Raw genomic sequence first — 21,936 nt, 5'->3', positions numbered from 1 at the left:
TGGGTAAATAAGCATCTTTCAAAGTGGTGCCTTTCTTATATTTAGCAGGGGGAAAGCAACTGACCCTATTCAACACAAGATCCCTCCAGTGGCTGCTGTGGTATCTCTCATTTGTTTGTTTTTAGATTGTGGGCCCTTTTGGGACAGGGAGCCACCATCTTATTCTTTCTGTGTAAATCACTCTTGAGACCACTTTGGTTGAGTAACAATATATAAATAGTGTGGTCTGAGAGCACGTAGCTCCAAGAACCCATTAAAATGTGAGGTGGGCTCTCAAGTGCAACACCCACTGAAGTTTCTAGAAATACTCCCATAGAATTTGATAAGTACCAAAGTGATGAGGGGGTGTGCGCATGTTTATATGTCTATAAAATGTAGAATAATGTAGGGTTGTGCACAAAACTGGTTTGCCCAGTTTGGTTTGAGTCCAAACTGAGCTTGAACTGACCTGGACATGCAAATGGCCCGTACACATGTGTGGTGGCCTCCAAAATGGCTGCTGTGAGCTCAGAGAGGGCCAAAATGGGGCGTGGGAGGCTGGCAGGGGGAGGAGGAACTGCCAGACAGATCCCTCCAAAGCCACAGCACCAGCCCCTGAGGCCTCAGAGGTGTTAAGTCCACCACATTTTTTTTAAGCCCAGGCCCAGCCCAGGGGCTTTGGCTTGACCTCAAGCCGTTGAAATATTATTTGCACTCTCTTCTAACAAGCCAAACCAGATCTGGGCCAGATTGATGTTCAACCAGCTCGAGGTCAAGCCGGTCTGCACATCCCTAGAACAATACTGTGTTTTTCCCCCCTGTAGGATGCCAGCTTATGACTTCAGTTGGTGGTACTGCCTGTTCTTCATAACCTATGTCATAATCAACACCTACATCTTCATGTCTGTCTTCTTGGCTGTTGTGTACAACAATTACCGAAAACACTTAAAGGTAAGTTCTGTGTAGGATGAAGAGTGCACATTCCGGGCAAGTGATGGGAGCATTATTGCTTTCCCTAATCGATTGTAGTGGTTGCATCAGGGCCATTGTTGCCTTGGTTGATGTTCACTGGTGAAAATGCACCCCATATTGTGTCCTCCCCAACACACAGTAGTATTTGCTGCAAGAATTTGGTTGAAATTGCTAGAAGGGAAAACTGATCAGTGGGAAAACAGACCTCGAGATCAGTGGGTCTTATTAAGTAGCTCATGAGTGATTGGTAGCTCCTGGGATCATCTGAAGAAGCTTTCCAGGTTTTTGGGCTTGCTTCTCCCTCTTCCCTGCCAAATATTGCAAGTCTGATGGGGGGCATAGTCATGCCACACTTAATCTGAGTGATCAGGGTTGTGTTGCATTAATTTCTCTCTAGCTTCTGTAGAGAACCAGGCCTGATTTGTATACTAAATATGCTTATGAGCTAGCATACAAAATTAGACCTGTTTCATCAGTGTCACAAAGTGACCAGTTCTTTTATAATGGTGACCATGTAGGATCTGGGCACAAAAGGAAGAAAGGAGATCAACGCAATCCTAAATGATTCAATGGGCTTTATTGAGTATAAAAGAATAACAACATCAATCTGAGCAGAAAACAGAACAATCTATCAGTATTACTAACAATATTTCAACCACAGCCAGCAACAACGTTCACCCAGTGTTCCTAACTAACATATGTGTGTGTATTAAATCTTCCTAGAGCCTAATATAATTCAGATATAGATGGGAAAAGGTGGGGGTGGGGGTAAGGAAGGTTGAGGATTGGCATGGGTTGGGAAGATCAGGAATTAGTAGAGGGAAGAGGGGAAAGGAGAAGGAGGGGAAGGGATGGAGAGATCCAAGGCTTGTGGAGCAGCATATTACCAGGGTCAGAGGCCTGAGAGCGGTGGGGCTTTCAGCTGAATGAGAGAGGCTGTAGCTGGAAACAGGAGCTTTGAGAGCAATGATCAAGCAGGCAGTTTGCTCAGAGCAAGGCTGAGAGTCAGAGCACCATGGCTGGGGAAGTCTTGACTTCTCACTGCGCAGCAGAAGTCACAGAGAGTTCCTGTCCATGGACAGACTTCCTGCTTGTTGCCCCGCAGCTTAGCAGCAAACTCTGGGACGGTTCTTGAGCAAGTATGCTTGTTAGGCAAGATTGCTTGTAGGCGAAAGACTGCTTGCTCTCTGTCCAGTGAGCCTCATTCTTTATAGTTGTATCTTCCTTTGATCCCCATAGAGTCTGTTCAAAATATCCTCATCCTTCCTGGGTCCCCAAAAGGTGACAACTTGCTGTTACCTTCTGGATATTGTCTTTTGATTAGTCAGGATATTAGCCCATTCCAGGGAGATCTGAATCCCATCTTCTGTAAACTTAGAAGGAGCGGGGGGGACCATTGCCCAAAGCAAATCTGCATCTCTGAGTTACAAATGGGCATCTTCTCTTGTCCCAGATTTGCCGGCCTGATCCCATAAGGTGTGAAGGTGTTAGTAAAGTAAGAATTAAAGTCTATAGGTGTTTTCTTTGTGTGCATTTACCTAGAGTGGAATTTCTATAGACAGCAACTGAGTATCCCCTTTGGGCACAGCAGAGCAATCACTGACAAGGATTAACATAGACCTTGCAGGAGGAAGTGAGAGCTCAGCTTCTCACTTCTTCCAGACATTATCTGATAATGGGTTAGATTTTTAACATTTGGATCATTCTGGCCTGGCTTTTGTGCTTCTTTGAGTACCCATTTCACAATACAATGCTGGATCGCCTCTTCCTTCACAGAGCAGTTCATGAGACCTGGGTGTCAGTTCACCCTGAGTCCAGGTATTAATTCATTTCTTAATAAAATGGAACCAGACACAGGCCTGAATTCCACATACTTCTGGGTTGGTATCTCTGTGTCTAATGTTGGGGGTACGTGTGCCCCCAACACTTCTTCCTCAAGAAAGTAGCCTATCCTGCAGCAAAAATCTCCCAGAATGTATGGGGCTTAGCAATAGCAATAGCAATAGCACTTACATTTATATACCGCTTTTATAGCCAGAGCTCTCTAAGCGGTTTACAATGATTTAGCATATTGCCCCCAATATTCTGGGTACTCATTTTACCGACCTCGGAAGGATGGAAGGCTGAGTCAACCTTGAGCCCCTGGTCAGGATTGAACTTGTAACCTTCTGGTTACAGGGCAGCAGTTTTACCACTGCGCCACCAGGGGCTCCGTACTAAAATGCATTTTTCTCAGTTTACACTTTTTGTACAAGCTGCCATTTTGTGACTGCCTCTGACTTCCTAAGCCACTTGCTCATTCTGGTAGCTCCCAAGGCTCGGGCCAAAAAAAAAAAAAGTGGCTTCTGGAAACCTGAAGGCTTCCCACGCCTGCTCTAGACTGTGCTACAAGACAAGCAAGTTTTTGTTCCCTGTTGAGAAAAGAGATGGGGCTGCAGGTTAGTGGTAGAGCATCTGCTTTGTATGCAGAAGGTCCCAAATTCAATCCCTCGCATCTCCAGATAGGGCTGGGAAATACCCCAGCTTGAAACCCTGGAGAAGCCATTGCCAGTCAGTGAGTAGATGATACTGAGCTTGGACTACTGGACTGACTCATAAGGCAACTCCCTATGTTTAAAGTAAAGTGTGCTGTCAAGTCGACTTCAGCTCCTGGCGACCACAGAGCCCTGTGGTTTTCTTTGGAAGAATACAGGAGGGGTTTACCATTGCCGCCTCTTGTGCAGTATGAGATGATGCCTTCCAACATCTTCCTATATCACTGCTGCCGATATAGTACCAGTGGGGATTCGAACCGGCAACCTTCTGCTTGTTAGTCAAGCATTTCCCCGCTGCACCGCTTAAGGTTCTCTCCTGAGTTTAAGTACACATATTTATTGAGCGTAGAATGAAATGTGCCTTTCTGTCCAGAAGAAACTGTTCCAAGTACCAAAGGTTTAAAACCTGGACCTTGGTATGTCTGGCTAGGCTATCTACCTCTTACGTTGCTTTGAGTACATCTGCATTATTCCTGTAAGCTTTCTTAAACTATAACTCTTGCACCTTTTTTAGAAGTAATACAGGTTGAGTATCCATAATCTGGACATCCGAAATCCAGAAACCACCACAGCATGTGCCCGCAACATTGCATTGAAAATGTTCCTGCAATTAGTTTTCATTACATTTACAGCTACCTGTAGTTATCGTAAATTCAATGCTTATATGTTTTTATACTTTAAATAAAACCTAAAAAAAAAAGTGTACAGTAATCTTTTGTGTTTAGACTTAGATCCCATGCCCAAGATATCTCATTACAGTATACAAATATTCCAAAATCCGGAACACTACTGGTTCCAAGCAGTTCGGATAAGGGATACTCAACTTGTAACTGTAATGTTCTCCAGAACGAGATCCGCAAACTTGCTTACATGAAGCGGCGCAAGATGATAGAAGCCTTCAACCTCCTGAAAGTCAAAGAAGAAGCAGAATTTGTTGTCAAAGACGACCAGTGGAAGCATCTCGTAAAAATGGTGGCACCCAATATCAGCACATCCCATCGAGAGCTCCTGCTAAGGATATCTGACGAAGAGCAGAGAGGTTATGTGGGTGAGTAGTGGCAAACTGGAATGTTGCCCAAGCTATGTGAGTGGAATTTGAGTTTGCTACATAGGAAACTGCCATATACTGAGTCAGACCATAAGTCCATCTAGCTCAGTATTGTCTACACAGACTGGTAGCGGCTTCTCCAAAGTTGCAGGCAGGAATCTCTCTCAGCCCTATCTTGGGCTGAAATAGGGAGGGAACTTGGAACCTAGATGCTCTTCCCAGAGTGGCTCCATCCCTTAAGGGGAATATCTGACAGTGCTCACGCATCAAGTCTCCCATTCATATGCAACCAGGGCAGACCCTGCTTAGCTAAGGGGACAAGTCCATGCTTGGTACCAGAAGACCAGCTCTCCTCCCTTACATTTGATGAAAGGAGTAGGATGGGTCACACATGTTAAGAATAAAGTGGCCCCTTCTTTCCTTTAGTCTAGTGATCTTTACTATTTTTCAAGTGGGAGCCACTTTGACAAAAAGCTCTATTGTAAGAGGCCTAGGAAGCTGCTTTATACCGAGTCAGACCATTGGTCCATCTAGCTCAGTATTGTCTAAACGGATTGGCAGGAGCTCTCCAGAGTTTCAGGCAGGAGTCTTTCCCAGCTTTATTTGGGGTTGCCAGGGAGTGAACTTGGGACCTTCGGCATGCAAGCAGGCAGGTGCTCTCCCCAGAGCAGCCCCATCCCCTAAGGGGAATATGTTACACTGCTCACACATGCAGTGTCTCATTCAAATTCAAACAAGGGTGGACCCTGCTTAGCAAAGTAGGGTGTGCACAGAACCGGTCCAGGTGGTTTGATATGGCTTGAATTCATACTGAACCGGCCAGTGGTCTGATCTGTTCTGTCAACCCAGTTTGAGGGCTATGCTTGTAAAGGGGAATCTGGTGAGGATTCTTCTTTACAAGCAAAGGGGTGGGGGAATCCTTTTAAAGGTGTTCTAAGGGCATTTGGGAGGGGTGGCAAGAGGGCATCTTACTGGCTACCATGGTGGCAGCTCCTCAAAGCCCCACTGGTGCTTCCACACACACTCCAGCAGTGTGGGCCAACAGTAGCCCAATTCCAGCCTCCGTGGATGCAAAAGGGCCACTTGTATGAACTCCACGCATGCGCGGAGGCCATTTGCATCTTTGCATGGTGACACAAATGGTCTCTGCGCATGCATGATGGTCACATAAATGGCCTCTGTGAAGGCCAGAACTAGGCCGCTGCTGGGGAGAGTGGAGTGCCAGCAGGGCATAGAGGAGCCACCTCGGTGAGGTGCCCTCTTGCTGGCTGCCCTTGGAATACCTTTAAAGGATTCCTCCACCCCTTTTGCTTGTAAAGGGGAATGAATCCTTACCAGATTCCCCTTTAAAATCATAGCCTTCAAACTGACTCAGACCGGTCTGAACTCTGTATCGAACTGGGTCCGCTTTGGACTGGCCGCCTTTTGCAGGCGTTGGTCCAGTTCGAGGTCGAACCGGGCCCGTTTGAATCTAACCCAGTTCGATTAGAACTGGTTCTGCACACCCCTATAGCAAAGGGGACAATTCATGCTTGCTACCACAAGACCCGCTCTCCTCCCTTGGTTGAACTGTAACAGGCTGCCATTCTTGCATGTACCCAGCAACTGATCATATATGTCTCGCTGCCATGCTTTGCTTTGCTTTGATGTGAGGACTGTCTCAATGTTTCTTCGAAATGACTCGCATCCCACTCTTGTGCATTACAGACAAGAAGTCTTTTGTCCGCCTGCCTGACCTCCTGAATATACAGGTGATTACTATGAAGCTCCGCCGCCATCCCCTGGAGAGCTGGCTCCCGCAGTTGTACAACTCTGCTCCCAGCTTGTTCCTCCGTAGTGCGGTTCAGCACAAGTAAGTTGGTGTCCTTTGTTCTGGATGTCCATCAAGGGAGTGCTTACCATGTGGCCAGCTGGTTACTGCATAGCTGAGCGTAGGGAGCTGCTTCATACAGAGTCAGACTAGCTTAGCTGGTCTGTCTCGCTTAGTATTATTGACTCTGGCTGGCAGTGGCTCTCCAGGAGTTTCAGACAGGAGTCTTTCCTAGCCCAACCTGGAGATGCTGGGGACTGAACCTGGAACCTTCTGCCTGCAAAACAGATGCTCTTCTAGTGAGCTGCAGCCCATCCAGCTAGGCCTTGAGCCTGATCCGGTGGGGCTTTTCTTACATTATAAGTGAAGTAGCTCCTTCTTTGGGTTTCAGAGTTGGCTTAATTCAACTAAAAATGCTTGGTGGGCGATTACCAAATCAATTTCTTTTTCATTCTCCTGCAGGGGATTTGTTTGGGTATACGATATGATCATACTAATCAATGCCGTCTTCATTGCGCTGGATGAGAAAAATCCATTTATTTCCTATGCAGAATGGGTGTTTCTCTGTCTGTATATAGTTGAGATCCTCCTGAAAGTGTACACCTATGAACCCAGGACCTTTTTTGCAAAGAACCAGTTCTGGAATTGGTAAGTAGGCACACACCCCACCTTGCTAATGACTCGGCTTAAAAACAAAAACACACAAACCTTCCATCTGGTGTTGGTTCATTTCAGTCATGGAGCAGTGGAATTGCTGACACTGCTTTGCAGAGGAAAAGTTGCATCCAGTACAGCCTGAAGGTGTAATGGAGAGCCAGAGAGGCTTTAACAAAGTCCTCCCCCCCCCCCACCGCCCCCATCAAAATGGAAAATGAGGGAAATGGTGTGTTTGAGAGTCAGTTTTAAACTTTTTTTAAAAAGACCATTTTCAAAGTATGCCAAAATTGTTCTAGTACAAACTTGTAAGAAAAACCCTCCCCATCCCAACAATATACCACCTTGTGAAGAAATTAGTCAGTGCAAAAATATTAAGCTTTAAAAAGAATAAGAAAAGAAAAAATGCTTTGACAAAATGGATCTGTTTTTTTTCCTTGAAGATAATAAACTGCTTATAGCTCTGATCTGGTCTCTGTGTGTGGGTTTCTTTCTCTCCCCCCACCCCCCGCCACCAGCCCTTACTAAAAAGATTTCTATGCTGCTTTTTTAACAACAAAGTTCTCAAAATGGCTTAAATAGCAAAATATGAGAAAATGGTTTTTTCTCAACAAGTTTCCCCTTATTACTATTTTATTTTGCTTTGTGCTTGTAACTTACATATTGAGGTGCTTCACACGATTAGTGTGAGGCACCATCAGGGTTTGTGCAGGGAGAGCGGGCTTAGCCCACTCTCCCCGCACACGGGCAGGGAAGCCTGGACGGCCAGATCGGCCTCCCACACGATTGCAGACTCCGTCACAGAGCCAGGAGGCGTGGCAGGGATCAGGGGCCACGCAGCCCCTGAAAGTCCCAGGCTGCCCTGTGCAAGTGCACGGGGCATCCTGGAGAGACCCCCAAAGCCGGGCTTGTTGGAGCCTCCTAGCAGGGGTCTCCTCAAGAGTCATCACAGTGCGAAACCGCACCATGGCATCTCACGACTGCAAAACATGGTTAACAGAGCAAGCACTCCGTTAACCTCCTTTAAGGGCAGGGGTTCCTAGGCAGGCTATCCGCCATGGAACCACCAGGCTTGCGGGTGAGCCCAGTGGTTCCAATGATCACTGGAAAGTGGGCTAAGCTCCCTTAGCCCACTTTCCAGTGATCGTGGGAATAGCCTCATTGTCTTTTTAATAAGCTTGTAATGGACTAAAATACCCCAACTTCTTGAAAGTAGCTTCACAAATTGCTAAAATGAATATTGAGCATTAAGCATTTTCCCTTGCCCACTGAAAGTCTATTTTTATACACTTGCTTCAAAATGAGGCTTTGCAAATCGGATCACAAGAAACTCATTTTAAATACTCCCTTGCCCATGAAATGATTGGTTGTCTTTAAATCCTAAAACTGGGGTAACTCCACATATGACATTCTGCTGTCATGTTTGAAATCAAATTGGTAGCTTTTCTCTCTGTAGTGCATATACACTATACACTATAGTTGCATATGATTTTTGCTTAAATGAAATGTGGATCATAGAGATCAAACTGGACTGTTTGTTGCTGTGATAGGTGTGGGGAAAAAAGCTATTTGAATTTGCTTCTGAGTTTACATGCTTAGGATTGGAGTGCATGTGGCTAAAAGTCAACATATACATATATTTTATTATGACACACATCCTGTTCTTCCTCCCAAAAAGTTCTGAGTAGTGTACATGTTTTTCCTCCCCACTTCTATCCTCAATAATCCTGTGAGGCAGGTTTAGACGAGATTCTCAGCTAACCTGCCTCACAGGGTTGTTGTAAGGATAAAAATAACCATGTACATGGCTCTGAGCTCCTCGGAAGAAGAGCGGGATATAAAAGGTGGTTGTTGTTAAGTCCCACAGTAAGTTTCATGACTGAATGGAGAACATAAGTCCCCCAGTCATAGTCTTGACACTCTGATTACTACACCACACTGGTTTTCGACTGTGTGAGTATTGATTGCAGAAGAAACCTGATGCAGAAGGAAAAGGAGATTCGTTTTTAGCGGTGAAGCCAACTAGTGGAGAAGAGAGTATTGGATACATTTTAAGAGAGCATGAAAGGGTTGAATAAAATGTGGGGAGGCTGTGGGCCCAGGCCCTGGATCTTTTAAGTACCTAGCAACACCTCTATAAGGGAGAGAGGAAGAGGGAAGAGTGGCAGGATTGTCCATGCACAATCTAGTATCAGCAGGTATGTTCAGAATTTCTTCTAAAAATACGAGTCCAATCTGGCCCACCACCAGATTTTAGTTTGACATCCCCTGGCAAAGTGCATTTGAAATAAAAATAAAACCCAAGCCTCAATATTTTTATATATTGGGGGGGGGATTCCTGTTGCACCCCCTGAAAGTGCCTGCTTCATCTGCCCCTGCTCAGCACTACCTGGAGATACGAAGTATTGAACCTAGGACCGTGTGCATGCAAAACAGATGCTCTACCACTGAGCTATTGCCCCTTCCCAAAGCTGACTTATGTAGGGGTTCCTTCCAAGGGGCCAAAAATGTGGGGGGTTTATGATTATTTTCTTTGCCCTTGGGGGAAAGTGTGCAGTATTCTAGTAGAATGCTGGGGAAAGCATCCACTCCAGTTAGAGTGTGGAGTCTAGTTATTGCAAGTATTTAAGGAACACACATGGAGATCACTGTAGAGTCTAAACTACTTGTTTGTTGGTGAAATACATTTGGGTAGGAAAGACCCAATCCTATCTAATGGCTACATAATGTGTAGGTAGGGAGAGAGAGAGAGAGATTGTTTCCACCTCCCCCTCCTAGGAGGAAAGGAAGAGGACTGACTCAACTTGGCGATACTTGAGGAGTCAAAGCAGGGGTCACAGAGCAGAGCAGTGTTCCCTCTCAAAGGGATTCCCAGAAGTTGTTTACTACAACTCCCAGAATCCCCAGTTGCAATGACTTTTGTTTGGGGATTATGGGAGTTGTAGTCAACATCATCTGGGAATCCCTGTTAGAGGGAACACTGCAGTAGAGGCAAGCTGGGGCAGGTAAGGAGGCCCTCACTAAACTACCTCTCTCTCAGTGCCCCTAGGATAGTTGGTGCAAAAAATCAATGTCACTGGATCCAACAAAAAATCCAACAAATCCAACAAAAAATACCAAAGTCATCCAACAGGCACAGGGCTGCATACTTCTTGCTTTGTGTCTCAACTCCCCTCTAGAGTGTAAAGAACAAGCAGGTGCCTCTAAAAAGTAGTGCCACCTCACTCTTAACTTGCCTTTTTTTCTTGTCCTTCCTAGGTTTGATACTTCTATCATTATTGCTGCTTTAATAGCAACGATAATCAACACTACACTTAAATCAGGTAGGGGTGTGTGTGTGTTTCTGGATCTCTTCTGTGAAAAAGCAGGCAGCAAGTTAGAGAAATCCAAAAACATGCCTGTTTAAAACTACAGATTAAAAGCCCGATTGAAGTTTTTATAGGTGTTGGAGTTCTTATCTATGCAGTAAAGTGTGCTGTTGAGTCGGTGTTGACTCCTGGGGACCACAGAGCCCTGTAGTTGTCTTTGGTAGAATAAAGGAGGGCTTTACCATTGCCTCCTCCCACGCAATATGAGATGATGCCTTTCAGCATCTTCCTATATTGCTGCTGCCTGATATAGGCGTCTCCATAGTCTGGGAAACATACCAGTGGGGATTTGAACCAGCAACCTTTGGCTTGCTAATCAAGCCATTTCCAGTAAAACCTCAAAATCCACAGATTCTGCAGATATGTGAATCCATGGATGCAGTCAGGTAATTAATGCCCAAATTTGGAATATGCAGGGGGGAATCAAAAAAACCATTTTTGAAAAACACTCTATTTTCAGCCATTCAGGGCACAGTTCAACTCAAGGGGACCAGTGAAGTAAGGTACGCTGCATTTCCCCCCAAAATGTAGCCGATTTTGGATGCTTTTCCTGACCAGGACCCTAACCCACATCCTATAGCCCCAATGATTCTTTGCAGTTTCTGTATCTGCAGTTGCAGCAGGGAACAGAAACCCTGAGGTCCTCCTGTATTTTAAAGTAGTTTAATTATGTTAATATGTTTTGTTAAATTGAAAACTGCCTGGAAATTGTGTTATGGGGCAGTATAGAAATGTGCTTAAATATAGCTAAAAGAACAGATAAAGTAAATCTATGTATTCCTAAACCTGGGATGCATTTTGGGAAGCACATAAAGCAAAGAACTCATTTCCTGAGCCTGCCTTGATTAGAGAGCTTTTCAATAGACCTGTAAGGCTGGTTTTCCACTCGAGGGTTCAGCTGAGCCATACAAGCAGAACACAAAATTGGGGTAGTTGCATTAAATTAGTATAATGTCCTAATACGGGGGAGTAGGCTATTTTCAGTGAAGCTGAAACTTTGGTCCAGCACATTTCTTAACTAATACTCTTGTTTTCCTCCTCCAGTAACTGTGTATAACAGCCAGCAAGTACTGGACATTGTGTTTATCCTGAGAGTCCTTAGGCTGATAAGAATTATTGACAGTATACAAAGGTAAAACGATGAGTTTTGACTGGCAGTGAAGTAAGATGCATCTATATCCTAAAAACACAGGTTGCAGCTGAGTAATGACAAGTCTAGTATGAATATTGAATGAGTTCGTGTTGATGGAATGCACTTGAGTGAATGATGGAGGACATGGCTAGACTATGGCAATGCGTTCTACATGGGGCTTGCACCTGAAGACTGTTCAGAGAACTTCAGCTGCTGCAACCCAACTATTAAAAGGAGTCATTTTTTTCTGGTCTGTCGCCAGTATCTGCACTAGCTGCCAGTCAATTTCTGAGCCCAGTTCAAAGTGCTGCTGGTTGCCTCTTAAAACCCTAAATCACAACTGCACAACTTTGGCCCCCCAGCTGTTGTTGGAGTGCACCTCCCACCCTCACCAGCCCTGGTGGCCAGTAGTCAGGGGCAGTGTTCCCTCTAACAGGGATTCCCAGATGTGTTTGACTACAACTCCCAGAATCCCCAGCTGCAATTACTTTTGCTTAGGGATTATGGGAGTTGTAGTCAACATCTGAGAATCCCCGTTAGAGGGAACAGTGGTCAGGGGTGATGGAAATCACCTCCTGTAAACAGCTTGGTTCCTGATTATTGGGGTGTGGCTTCTCCCAGATGAAGCAGTGCTCCCTGCCCCCCCCCCACCGAGGACCTGCTCTAGATTCCATTTCATGGGGAGATGAAACTTGCCTCTGCCAAGAGTGAGGCCTCTGCTGTTGCAGCTCTCATGCTGAGGAATTTGCTTCCAAGGGAGGCTAATGCGGCCTCCCCGTGCTAACCTTTGAGAGATCAGCAAAATCCACTGGGCCGTTTAAACGGAACAGTCCAAACAAAACCAGCACGGACTGCTTTCCTTCCAGATAGCCTCTGAAAATGAAGGGCTATACAGGCCCTTAGGTTCCTGTGATCATTCTTGCCGCCAACTATCAGGCAGCAAAGAAAAGAGGAGGTGTCTGCGCTCCTGATTCCTGGTGGCCTGTATGCGGATAATGACAGGGGACTTTCCAGATGGCGCTCTGAAATTGCTTCATTAAGTCTAGGCTTGCTGTCCATCTGTATGATCTGGGTTTGGACACCGTCTTGCATACAGGAACAGCAGGGTCCTGTTCTCATAGCCACAGCTCGTTCCAGACCTTATCTTGACGTTTCAGGCTTAACACGTTATATGTGATTTGTGAAATAGTAGCTGGCTTTCTGAGTTTTGAGAACAGTTTGCAGGCTTGCTGGGATTACTCCGAAGTAAATGATTTAGTTCAGTGGGCTTCCTTCTAGGTAAGAGTGCATAGGATTGCAGCTGTAGAAGTGTGGCTTGCTTTTAGAGGAATGTGTATATTAGTTGCCTTTCCCCCCCTTTGCACAAGTCAACTGCCCTTGTGCAAGTTCACCGAAAGGGGAGGGAAAGCTGTCAGTCACCGCCCCTCCTCCTATTCTCCCTCAAGGAAGTGCCCTGTGTGCAGATGCGGGGGGGGGGGTACTTCCCCCCCCAAAAAAAAGCCTCAGCAAGGGAGGAAGTGGTGTAAAATCCGAAGCAGCTAGCAAAATGTTAGGACTTCCTGTCTGGTTTTACCCCACTTCCTCCCCGTTTTAATCTGGAAAGTACCCGGGAAGTGATAGCGTGCAGGAGGCAGTCATGGATGGTTGTCACAGCTAGACAAGATTGGCAGTTTTTAATTTGAAGTTGGCCATGCCCTTCTGCACACGATCACTTCCTTGTCATCTTGAAAACAGATGGCAGGGAACTGGGAGCACACCGGCTGCCGCCTCCTTCTGCCACCACAAACATTCAGTGGCAAGAACGGTAGTGAGAACCTACCCAAAGAGCTAAGAACAGGTTGCTGTTACGCTCTTGTTTTAATATGGTCTTTGCTGGGGGCTGGGGCTGTTTAAGCACTGCTTCTGAATTCTTAGCTACAGTGCTGATTTTGTGTCCATATTAATTGTACTGTGACATACAATTATTTATGCTAGTTATAATTTTTATAAATAGCATAAATTTGTCACAGTGGCTTACTTAATATTAAGTCTGTATAATTTATAAATAACTGGACTTCCTATGCTTACAATTAAAGTGGCGTATCTATGAGTGAAAGTGCCTCCTCTTTGACTGCATCTTTCCCTCCCATCTTTTTCTAGGTTCCGTGTCATCATGAATACACTAATAAACATCATGCCTACAATGCTAACATTCGGCGGGTTGGCTTTGGTGAGCCACTTCTCTTTTTTTTTATGCTAAGGCTTCCTACTTCTTCCTTGTACAAAGCCTTTTGTTTGTCTGCTTGCTTCTCCATTGTATAAGACTTGCACCGATCTTCTGGGACAGGTCAGTTGTGGCTGGGGATGATGGGGATTGTAGTCCAGCAACATCTGTGGACCCAAGGTTTGGATCCCCTATGCTGGAGAACTGAGACATCTCTTGTTAAGTGGATATGTCTAAAATGCACACAGTTGTCCAGAAAGCCACACTTTTAAGAATGCAAAAAGCTTTCCCCCACTCTCAAGACTACCTCGTTTTTGTAAAGCCATAAGAACATGTAGGCAAGAGTGTTCCCACTAACGGGGATTCCCAGATGTTGTTGACTACAACTCCCAGAATCCCCAAGCAAAAGCCATTGCAGCTGAGGATTCTGGGAGTTGTAGTCATCATCTGGGAATCCTGTTAGAGGGAACACTAGTAGGCAATATTTATTAATACAGAGTTGGCCCATTAGTCCATTTGACCCAACATTGACTCCAAATGGCAAGAGCCCTCTGGCTTCTGGCAAAGGTCCTTCCCAGTCCTGCCACCAGCGATCTCTCTAATTGGAGGTGCTGGGATTGAAAATCTGCAGGCAAATCAGGTGCTCTGCCCCTGCGCTATGGTCTCTCTGAGGTGTACTGGAGCAACTTTTGCCTTATAGGAAGTTCAGCAGAGTAGCTATGTTCTCTGCTGATTTCCTCCAGTGACCCCTGAGGAAAAGAGGGCTCTGCTTGCAAACCATAACAGCAACGGAGTTTAAAAGTATTCCTCTTCATAGTGGAGTTGGTGGCTTCACACTAACTCGACAACAGTCCTAGTATTATGGTCCTACAGGTTGAATTATTCATTTTAAAAGCCTCCATTGTAGCTTCGGCACTGCTCAGTAGTAAGTAGGTATCCATTCTCTTTCCCATTAGGTGGTATACTACATATTTTCCATAGTGGGGATGGAAATCTTTCAAGGGAAGGTCCAGTTCTTTACTGAAAACAGCACCACGCAACATGCCTCATACTGTGGAAACCCTGCCCTGAAAGAGTCTCTGTTTGCCCGGGCCAAATATTGCAAGAACAACTTTAATAATCTTGCATCGTCTTTCATCGTCTTAATGGAATTGACTGTTGTCAACCAGTGGCATGATATCCTTTTATAGACAGATGTACACCGTGAGAAAAAATAATTGCCTTGAACGGGCCTGCGAGCCCTGGACCCTCGACCCTCAGAAAATATTCCAGATCTCAATGTGCCACCAGCAAAAACCAAATGGCATAGGAATGTGGGGAGCTTCCTTATACCAAGTCAGACCGCTGGTCCACCTAGCTCAGTATTGTCTACACTGACTGGCAGCAGCATTCCCAGCCCTACCTGGAGATGCCAGGGATTGAACCTGGGACCTTCTGCATGCCAAGCAGATGCTCTGCAACTGATGCTCTGCATGCCAAGCAGATGTTCTGCAACTGATGCTCTGCAAGCAGATGCTCTCAACTCTGCAACTACAGCCCCATCCCGTAAGGGGAACATCCCCCAGCAAACGGTGCTCACATGTTGTCACCCATCCAAATGCAAAGCATGGTGATCTCTGCTTAGCAAAGGGGACAGCTCCATGCTTGCTACTAGAAGACCAGCTCTCTGCCCTTTCTGCACATTGGATGAAATGGCTTGAAATGGTGTGTGTTCAATGAGTGTGTCAACCTCTCCCCAACTCCTAGAAAGCAATAGAAACCTATACATTGGCCTTCGTGTTGGACTGTGAAGCTTGATGTGCAAGTGTTTTAATTAAAATAAAAAGCAAGTGTTTTTATTTATTGGGCACATGTCTATAATGCCCCATATGCAAATCTCTGGGTAGTGGAAGTATTTATGGGGATCAGAAATTTGACACCTGCAAGCCCACTGTAGGATGTGCAGTTAGTGGGGAGGTTGACTGACCTGTTTTGAGGGAATCTCTTCTCCAGACAAAACATAGTTAAGTGGTTCCCATTCCCAGGAAATGATCCTTTTTAGGAGGGCAGAGGGCACTGGAGGCTAACAGTGAATTCTCAGCACACTTGGCAAGTGACAATTCAAAGGTTCTTCTAAAGAAGTCATAATGTTTAAACTGGTATAAAAGCTAGTAAGTGTAGCACAGGTAAGCTTGTTGCTGGAGCTCATCTAAGTTGAATGTGTCCAGGTTACATGCATCTTTAGAAACCTCTTCGGACATTATGTTGTACATGTGTCCTGGTGCCTTTACACATACATGGCTTTTATATATTGCAGTACAAGCATCCAGTGCATGTATCACGTTGAATGCAGGTACATGTGAATGCCTGTATGTGCATACACTGTACACAGTTTGAACACAATGTGTGAATGGGGCTAAGATTTGAAGAATTTGTGTCAATAGCAGTTGTGCAGCCACTTTGTTATAGGCTATAGAAGTGCATGATTTGTTTACAATTAGGTGGGGGGTTGTGGAGTTCATTATGGGCTTCCTCACCTTTTCTACCATAATCTGAGCACTGAGGAGGACTCTTATCTCTTGATGCTCAGCTGGTCTGCAAAGGGTTTTAGAGGGCCTGACCATGGGATTCCTGGGGTCTCCACCATCATTGACTATCTCTCCTGTACAAGATGTAGTTTACTTGAGTTATAAAAGTTAGATATGGGATTCTTAAGAAGCAAAACCTCAGTAGGCATGGTTGTTGAGTATGGGTAGCGGTTGCCTCTGTTGGTAGTCCTTAACTCTTGTACTCCTTGCTGATGGATTTGCCCTTGTGACTCACCAGGCTGCAAAGCTGTATTTCATCATCTTTCACATCATCGTGGTGATCATGATTATTAAGTAAGCCCTGTGTTCCATCTCTTTCATAGGCAGAGCAATCAACTCGTGTGTACATTTATGAGTGTTCCAAACTTCTGTGTGCATGTATGCGATTGTATTGCTGACTTTGTCCATACATCATACTAAAAGTAACAAAACTACACTCTTCTTCTGGGCAGATTCTTGTTAACTTGCATTGGATTCTGTCAAGCTACTTCTTCCTGCTTATGGAATATATTTGTAGCGTCCTGAAAGTAAATGCATTGTTACACTAACTGCTATAACATGCGATGAGCAAATAAGTCCCTGATTTAGCAGAATTGCTTCTGGAGCAAAGAGGTACTCCTGCTAACTGGGCAAAGAGGCACCTTTTAAAAGTGACAATTCTCTTTATTTAGCAGGGGGAGAGCAACTGGCCCTATCCACCCCCAGCACAGTATCCCTGCAGTGACTGTTGCTGGTGTCTCTTACGTTTCTTTTTAGATGGTGACCCTTCTGGGAACAGGGATCCATCTTTATTTTGTTGTTTCTCTTTGTAAACTGCTTTGGAAACTCTTGAAAAGCATTATTGAAAAATATATATTGTTGATGGAGAGACACTAAGGTTCATGGGAGCTAAGGGTATCAAACTGCAACCCTCCAGCTGTGGGCCTACAACTCCCATCATCCTTGGCTACTGGCCCCTGTAACTGGGGATGATGGGAGTTGTAGGCCAACAGCTGGTGGGCTGCAGTTTGACACCCCTGCAACAGACCTTCCCCAAATAGCCTGAGCAAAGGAACCAGTGATGCTGCCTTGTATTGTGTCAGAGCATTGGTCCATCTAGCCCAGTACTGTCTTCACTGATGGGCATTAGGGATGTGCAAACCAGTCCGGCAGTTCAGGGGTTCAAGTCTGATCTGGACTCGAACCGAACCGGGCCAGCCGGTTCCGTGCACACCCCTAATGGGCATCCACTCCCCAGGGCTTTGGGTAGAGATCCTTTCCCCCTAGGGTTGCCATAATCTGGCTTTCCAAATCTGTGTGCCTAATTTGCTTATTATATAAACAGGTTCAAAAATATTTTTTGAGCAGACTAGTGACTGCATGTTTTGCTCCGTAACTCTGCTTCTACAAGGGCTAGAGCTTAGCTTTTTTTTCTTTTTTTAAAATGAAAAGCTGAAATCCATGTGAATCTAGGTGAGATGCTTGAAATCGGAGCACGTGCTCTACCACTGAACTACAGCTCCACCCCAAATGATGACCCACATTGCACTAATTTTAGTAACTGTCATTTGTATAGCCCTCACATTTCTTGTTCTCCTTAACAAGTAAGCTTCTAAGAGAGCTAAAGATGACTTGCAGGTGTTAAAAGCTAATAAATCAGCCCACCAAACTATGCAGGGGACAAAGAAATCAATTCAGCCAGCCAAGAAAGTATGAACCAAGCCTACAATAATACACATGCCAAAATATAATGCCCTTAAGAACTAGAAACTTGGTGACTCCTTAATTAAAGCTGAGGTTTTCAAGAAGCTGAAATGGGTGCGCAGTACTGCATTTTGTATTCTTCCATTGATTCCACAAATTGCAGAAGGCACTGCCCTGGTATATCATTCTGCAAAATTTGAATCTGCATCAAGAATCTGCATTAAACTTAATTAAGCAGTAAGATGTCCTTGAGCGTTGAGGTAGACTGGACCTAGATTCTGTAAATCAGCAGACTTGAATGCTGCTACTCATCTTGAGAAAAGAGACCTCGTGCTCTGAACTGCAGCATGGCAGTGAGGTGAATGGGATGGTGGAGAAACAGGCTGGTGTCTGAAATGCAGCATTTCATGTGTCAACTTCTGATTTCTAGCATCTTTGTAGCTTTCATTCTCGAAGCATTCTTTGTGGAGTACTCTCTTGAAAAGAGTGAAGTGGAAACTGCCATCGAGAAGAAAATCCAAGACCTTGGTGTAGGGATCCAGGAGTAAGTAAACCAAGAGCAAGATGGTTTTCCCCTTTGACCCCATACATGTGACCCAGTGCCAATCATAAGAGGCTCCCTGGCTGGAGGAGGGTGTGTGTGTGTGTGTGTGTTGCTCTGTCTCTTCTGGTTCTTCCAGGTAATAATACTTTTGGGGTAGCTCTGGCTGCGGGTATATAGACTTCTGTTGTCTTGCCAACTTCTCATCTAAACTGGGATCTCCAGCTGTTCTTGGACTACACCTCCCAGCATCCCCACTCACAGTGGCCAATATCCAGGGATGATGCAGGAGGTCCATCTAGCTCAATATTGTGTGTGTGTGTGTGTAATCAGTATTGCCTTCAGACTGGCAGCTGCTTCTCCAAGGTTGCAGGCAGGAGTCTCCCTCAGCCCTATCTTGGAGATGCCAGGGCAATTCCTATATTCTTATAAGAGCTTTAACCTATCTATCTATCTATCACATTTATAAACCGCCCCATCCAGAGGCTCTGGACGTTGTAGAACAACTTTTTAAAAAGACATAAAACCCACAGTTCAACCACAATGCTAAAAACAACTCAAAAATGATTAAAACCAATTAAAATACTTCTTAAAAACAACACTTTTCAAGCCTTGGATCTGCTTGCTTTTTGTTTTAACTAGGGGCACTTTCTAATACATAATCCCACCGCCACCACTACATACAGTCTGAAGTGATACCACTCAGGAATGGCTGTCTTCTGTCATTTTTGGAATTTGCCCTGAAAACTTGTGGGATTTGCGTGGATGGCGAACTATCCAGACAGACAGTCATACTGACACACTTGCATGAACTCTGTGGACCTCAGATAACAACATTCCCAAACTGCTCCACAATACAATGGAACTACAGAGCAAAATGCAAAGCTGTGTGGAGTAGGAGTAACTTGATTTCATTTGTTAAACATTAGAAATCTGCCCTTCTTGCCACAAGCAAGTACAGTGGGGAGCTGAGCACTAGTCATATGTAACATGCAGATGCACTCCTCGGAGGAGCCTGTGTGTCTTGTAGGTTACCTGGCACAGGTATTCTGGTCACCCCTAGGGCAGCCCAAAAACCACCAGCCCTTTTTAAAGACATATGTTGAGAAGACTGGTGTTTATCCTCCTAATGGATTTTTTTTTTTAAGGGATGAACTACTCGATAGTAAATTGATAGACAACATGGAAACCAGTGAGAACGACCTTGGAGGTGAAGATGGAACAGCAACAATGGACAAACCTAAAGGCCTGATGTTCAAAATTGCTTCTAAAAGTGAGTGTGGACTATTAGGAAAACCTGCTGGGAAGCTTCTACTTCTTCTAACACCTTGGTACAGTGATGTTCTCCTATTAGTCGAGGGTGTGTGGATAAGAAGAGGACAGACACTTTCAAATCTGTATGTTTAGCAGGGGGCACTGCTAATCGGAGCCCAATGGGACCTTGGGGAAAGTTAAATGTTAATCGCACCCCTCATGCCCTACCATACAACCCACATTGTTCCCCATGGGTTGCTCCTAGGGACACCAGATGTGGAGTGTTTTGAGTTTCCCCATAATTCCCGAAAAAAGTGTTTTGTGTTCCGTCAAGACAACTGGCTTGAAAGCTGTTTCACCGCCTGCATTTTCTTTCAAACTCAAATGATAATCCTCACCTTGTGCGCATGTATACTCAAAGTGGGGCCTTCCTGATTCAATCTGAGCAGGATCTGAAATAACTGAGTGGACAAACCTGTGCCCGCACTCCTTGGAGGGAACACTTGTCTCCTCATTCTAAATCGCTACACCGGTTGTATTACCGACTTGCAGTGGTCCCATTAGTGCCTACCGAATACCTAATAAGGGTTTGTGGCATTTGCATGATGTGTTGGAAATCCCAATCCTTTCTTTAAAACCCTTTTTTTGAATTACTTAATTACAAGGGATCCTTGGCATACAGCAAGCTTTAAGAGGGGGTTTAGATAAATTCATAGAGGACAGGTCTATCAATGGCTACTAGTCTGAGTCTGTTGGCTATAGGCCACCTCCACCTGCGGAGGCACGATGCTTCTAAATACCTGTTGCAGGGCAATAACAGCAGGAGAGAGGGCATGCCCTCAGCTCTTGCCTGTGAGCTCCCAGAGAGATCTGGTGGGCCACTGGGTGAAATAGGATGCTGGACTAGATGGGCCTTGAGCCTGATCCAGCAGGGCTGTTTGTTAACAAGAAACATTCAAATGTGTTTTCCCCAGGATACAGAACAGTTGATGCCTTGCTTCAGCGTATGTTTGAGGCAGAGATACCTCCAGAAGAAGAGGGCCCTTCACTGGATGAAATATTAAACCTCTCCCCAGACGACACATACCCCAAGAACCCTACCTTTGACAGTGCTGCATAATATGAACTGGAAATGACTGGAAATGGCTTGGAGGAAGAGTCTCCTTTTCAGACTCCTCTGAAGCTCACAAGTTACTACCTTCAGAGCAGCCACAGAGTCGGCTGCTACGTGCAAGAAAGAGATCCCTGTACTCCACTCGCCAGTCATCTCCTCCCTACTTCCCTCATGAATTGCTTCCCATGGAGAGACCCCCTCCCCTTTTTAAAAAGTGTATAATCATGAAGATTGCAGTATTTTTATAAAGGGAACAAGCACATTGAATGTGCCTGAAATACTTTCTCCTTGTAACTTAAGCATGCTACCTAAATGCAGTATTAACTTGTGTAAGTGTCTCTATTTAACTCTGTAACCAAATTGTCTACCATAGTGAAGCTTTTCTTGGAAGCATTATGGACCAAGATGGGAAGACAATAAAACGGCATGTGAAGTCTGTGGCTTCTTCTCATGGCAAAGGCTGCTGCCAACCTTCCGACAACCCTGACCAGCCCTATAGTAGTGCTCCTATATAGATCTATGGTGTGACACTTGGGCTAGCATGCACAGTTCTGGTCATTGCACAATAAAAAGGAATACTGTACTGTAGAGGTAGAAACGACAAGCAAAAATTATTAGGGGGCTGAAGCAACTTTCCGTAATTTGGAAAGACTACACTGTTTGAGACTCCTTGGGGGGTGGGCATGGTAAAGGTATATAAAACTATGCATAGTATAGATTAAGTGGATGGGGAACTTTCCCTCCCTTTCTCATAATGGTAGGATCTGTGTGAATGACCTCAGTATGTAGTTAAACTGGAATTTGCTGCTGCCAGATGGGATGGTGGCCACCAGTCTAGACAGTTCTTTAAAAAGGAATTGGATAAATTCATAGAGGATATCAATGCCTATTAGCTTAGAAAGCTGCATACTTCAAGAAAAATATTCAATCTTTTTAATTGGTTTTAAATGGTTCTGAACTGTGTTAAATTTCCTATAGTGTTTTAAGCCAAACGGAAGTACTTTTTCACACCATGCATAATTGGCTTGTGGAGTTCTATGCCACAAGATGTGGTGACAGCCAACAACCTGGATGGCT

At 44.9% G+C, this 21,936-nt stretch overlaps 1 protein-coding gene across 3 annotated transcripts in view; it reads left to right on the top strand.

Moving 5' to 3' along the window:
* The window catches only part of LOC128353014 (two pore calcium channel protein 1-like), a 42,473-nt gene extending 21,178 nt beyond the window's left edge, over positions 1 to 21,295 (top strand). For all 3 annotated transcript variants that reach the window (XM_053313660.1, XM_053313677.1, XM_053313669.1), the window contains exons 8-19: positions 804 to 930; positions 4,332 to 4,533; positions 6,241 to 6,385; positions 6,806 to 6,991; positions 10,256 to 10,320; positions 11,410 to 11,497; positions 13,637 to 13,706; positions 14,657 to 14,876; positions 16,471 to 16,561; positions 18,381 to 18,494; positions 19,640 to 19,764; positions 20,720 to 21,295. In XM_053313660.1, coding sequence (XP_053169635.1) covers positions 804 to 930; positions 4,332 to 4,533; positions 6,241 to 6,385; positions 6,806 to 6,991; positions 10,256 to 10,320; positions 11,410 to 11,497; positions 13,637 to 13,706; positions 14,657 to 14,876; positions 16,471 to 16,561; positions 18,381 to 18,494; positions 19,640 to 19,764; positions 20,720 to 20,865 — 1,579 coding nt within the window. In that variant the 3' untranslated portion in view covers positions 20,866 to 21,295. The remainder of the gene's footprint in view (positions 1 to 803; positions 931 to 4,331; positions 4,534 to 6,240; positions 6,386 to 6,805; positions 6,992 to 10,255; positions 10,321 to 11,409; positions 11,498 to 13,636; positions 13,707 to 14,656; positions 14,877 to 16,470; positions 16,562 to 18,380; positions 18,495 to 19,639; positions 19,765 to 20,719) is intronic.
* The last annotated feature ends 641 nt before the right edge of the window (positions 21,296 to 21,936 follow it).

Source organism: Hemicordylus capensis, chromosome 1, assembly GCF_027244095.1.
Source record: "Hemicordylus capensis ecotype Gifberg chromosome 1, rHemCap1.1.pri, whole genome shotgun sequence".
In the NCBI taxonomy this organism is placed as follows: Eukaryota; Metazoa; Chordata; class Lepidosauria; order Squamata; family Cordylidae; genus Hemicordylus; species Hemicordylus capensis.
Note: the sequence above shows the minus strand (reverse complement) of the source record. Positions and strands in the feature narration are given on the sequence as shown.